The 3,174-nt window shown below is 35.3% G+C and overlaps 1 protein-coding gene across 1 annotated transcript; it reads left to right on the top strand.

The window, feature by feature from the left end:
- Positions 1–1,335: 1,335 nt before the first annotated feature.
- Positions 1,336–2,840, top strand: LOC108465681 (endochitinase 1). The gene is made up of 3 exons (XM_017766059.2): positions 1,336–1,894; positions 2,017–2,173; positions 2,275–2,840. Exons 1-3 carry the CDS (start codon positions 1,471–1,473, stop codon positions 2,666–2,668), a joined length of 975 nt encoding a protein of 324 aa, XP_017621548.2. The 5' UTR covers positions 1,336–1,470; the 3' UTR covers positions 2,669–2,840.
- The last annotated feature ends 334 nt before the right edge of the window (positions 2,841–3,174 follow it).

Genomic DNA, 3,174 nt, shown 5'->3' with positions numbered 1-3,174 from the left:
AGATGAAAATTTCTCTCAAACTTTTAGCACTCTTTTGGAACGTAAACAGTGAAGTGAACTAGAGATGTTGAAAGAGGAAGATAAATGGTTAAATATACAAAATGTGTTTAACATAAATCCGTTTACTCCCCATTAATTCAATCCTTTGAATTGTTAAATATATAATATATGTTTAATGTCTTCCTGTTTTAACCATGGTAAAGGAGTCTTCTTGATTTGTTAATTAAGTGAAAGGCACCAAAACCAAATTTATAGCGTTTAAATTGAGTACATTTTGTATATACGGTCAAAAGCCGCCTCAGGGTTCAATGGCTGCTAATATTTGCCCAAAATAAAATCTCCTTTAGGACTTAGCTTCGTGTACGATAGCCAATTCGATATCTTATGTAGGTAACTATGTTTCGTAAAACATAGAATTGTTCAGCTTTTTTTATGTTCGAACTTTTTTTTAATTTGCAATGTAATTATTTGTCTTATGTTACATTTTAGTCATTTATGTTTAAAATGTTATATTTTAGTTATTTACGTTATCGTGTTGTAACATTTTAGGTACTGAGCCATTAATTGTCGTTAACAGTGTAACAGAAAGCTGACGTGGCACGTTAAATCATCGCTTCAAATTAAAATTTTGGATTAAATTATACAATTGGTCCCTATATTTTTTTCATTTTTTTCTTTATTTTTCATTCTCTTCTGCTTCTCCCTGTGTTTTCCTCTCTTCTTCATTTCTTTTGACATAATTTTTTTATATTTTCTAAAATTAAATTTTTCAAAAAAAATAAAATATAGGAGTTAGTTTTAAAAAATACGTTAAAAGAAATGGATAAGGGAGGAAAACAGAGAGAAAAGCAGAAGAGGTTGAAAGAAAAAGAAAGTTAAAAGAACATAAAAGAAAAAAATAAATTGCTCTAAAAGAAAAAATATGGGGACAAATTGTATAAATTAGCCTAAAATTTTTGTTTAAAATGATGATTTAAGTGCCATGTCAGTTTACCATTAAAGGTAACAATTAACGTTTTAATAATTAAAATATTATAACGCGATAAAATAAGTAACTAAAATTTTAAATTTTAAATATAAATGACTAAAATATAACTTGAGATAAATAAAAGTTGCTATTAAAATTTAGGTATATCAACATTAATAATGTTGGCCCCATATAAGAAGAATTCATGTGCAAGAAGTTAAAATGGGTCAATAGCCGCCTACATGCCAACCCTTAATTTCCAACTTTTAGTTGGTGAGGATAAGATGAGACTAAAATCCGACATTGCATATTGAAAGGTCAAGCATAATCAGATAAAAAATCTTGGTTCATTCATTGAGTACCAAGTAAGAAACCCTTTTTTAATCAAAACTACAACAGTGAAGGAAACTACGAATAATCTATCATTCACCATGACTTTCTCCCACCATATATTTATGTACACCCTTCCAATCTTCCTACACTACCACATCGATAAATAAAAAATGAGCTTTCTTCAGGCCTTGTCAATTTTCCTTTTGCTTTTGTTGTATGTAGTCGTAGGATCAGCTGAGCAGTGTGGAAGGCAAGCAGGAGGTGCTCTTTGCCCCGGTGGTCTATGTTGTAGCCAATTTGGCTGGTGTGGCAGTACTGCTGACTACTGCACAGTTCCTGGTTGCCAAAGTCAGTGCAGCGGTAGTGGCCCTGCCCCTGGGCCTGGTGGGCTAACCAATCTTATATCAAGAGAGACGTTTAATCAGATGCTTTTGCATAGGAACGATGGGGCTTGTCCTGCCCGTGGCTTCTATACATATGATGCTTTCATTGCTGCTGCCCGTTCTTTTCCTGCATTTGCTACAACTGGTGACCAAGCTACTCGCAAGAGGGAAATAGCTGCCTTCTTAGCCCAAACTTCCCATGAAACTACTGGTTAGTCCATTTCGAAACTAGATACAAAATGTTTATCATCATTTCAACATGACTTTTGCAAACAATCTTAGAAAATATTATCGTTTTAACAATTAAATTTCATGATTGATGCATTGCTGCAGGTGGGGCAGGGTGGGCTGCACCGGATGGTCCTTATGCATGGGGATACTGCTACAATAGGGAATTGAATCCCCCTTCATCTTATTGCGCTTCGGATCCAAATTACCCTTGTGCTCCTGGTAAACAATATTTTGGCCGGGGTCCCATGCAACTTTCTTGGTAATAGCATGATCTTTCACCATTCGTTTCTTCTCTTGAAATGACATATTTATGGTAAGATGTTGACTTTCTAATATAATTAATCCACTTTGGTGTTTCAGGAACTACAACTACGGGCAGTGTGGAAGGGCCATAGGGGTCGACTTGTTAAACAACCCAGACCTGCTATCAAGTGATCCCACAATTTCCTTCAAGTCTGCGTTTTGGTTTTGGATGACTCCACAATCACCGAAGCCATCTTGCCACAATGTGATCATCGGAGCATGGTCACCCTCTAGTAGCGATCGGGCAGCAGGTCGGGTTCCAGGGTATGGTGTGATCACAAATATTATCAATGGAGGCCTTGAATGTGGTAAGGGTTGGAATGCACAGGTAGAAGACCGCATTGGGTTCTATAAGAGGTATTGTGACATACTTGGAGTTAGCTATGGTAACAATCTTGACTGCTACAACCAGAGGCCTTTCGGGAATGGAGTCTGGGTGGACTCAATGTAGCTTTTTTGGCTCAAATGAAATCAGTAAACGTGCAAATAAAGATGTTTGACCTTCTTCTGTATGCATCACAACAGTGAACTGATCTAACTTTGTTGGGTTTGTTATGACACTGTTTCTTTATTTAGTCCTTGATGATTTGTGAAAGAATAATAAAATGGGTGGTTTTCTTTCATTTTTTCTTTTTTTCTTCTAATATATTTCGCAATGTTTATATTCCCGAGAGAATATTCTACAAGATCAAATTCTATGATTACGTTATACGACACCAGCAAAGGGTTCCAAAGCTTGAAGCTGTAAAAATGTTGGATTCTCTTCCTATGGCTAGTCAGTTGACAACTGTTGACGTGAATGCCATTATTTTGCTAACATATACTTACTAATCTCTTTGTTTACTTTTTCAGTATCGTTCCTTACATGTTGAGAAGATTGTAAAGTTTTCAAGATTGTTAAGTTTACTCTATTATAATATTGGGATCTCTTGAACAGTATAATTTGGAGGTTGGCAT

The sequence above is a fragment of the Gossypium arboreum genome, chromosome 2 (genome assembly GCF_025698485.1).
Source record: "Gossypium arboreum isolate Shixiya-1 chromosome 2, ASM2569848v2, whole genome shotgun sequence".
In the NCBI taxonomy this organism is placed as follows: Eukaryota; Viridiplantae; Streptophyta; class Magnoliopsida; order Malvales; family Malvaceae; genus Gossypium; species Gossypium arboreum.
The sequence above is the reverse complement of the archived record's forward strand: the minus strand, read 5'-3'. Positions and strand labels throughout refer to the sequence as shown.

Bases quoted from the DNA above. Each gene is read 5' to 3' on its own strand.
- LOC108465681 (XM_017766059.2), top strand. From the start codon at position 1,471: ATGAGCTTTCTTCAGGCCTTGTCAATTTTCCTTTTGCTTTTGTTGTAT. The intron at 1,895-2,016 runs GTTAGTCCATTT...GCATTGCTGCAG, and splicing joins AACTTCCCATGAAACTACTG to GTGGGGCAGGGTGGGCTGCA. The intron at 2,174-2,274 runs GTAATAGCATGA...TTGGTGTTTCAG, and splicing joins GGTCCCATGCAACTTTCTTG to GAACTACAACTACGGGCAGT.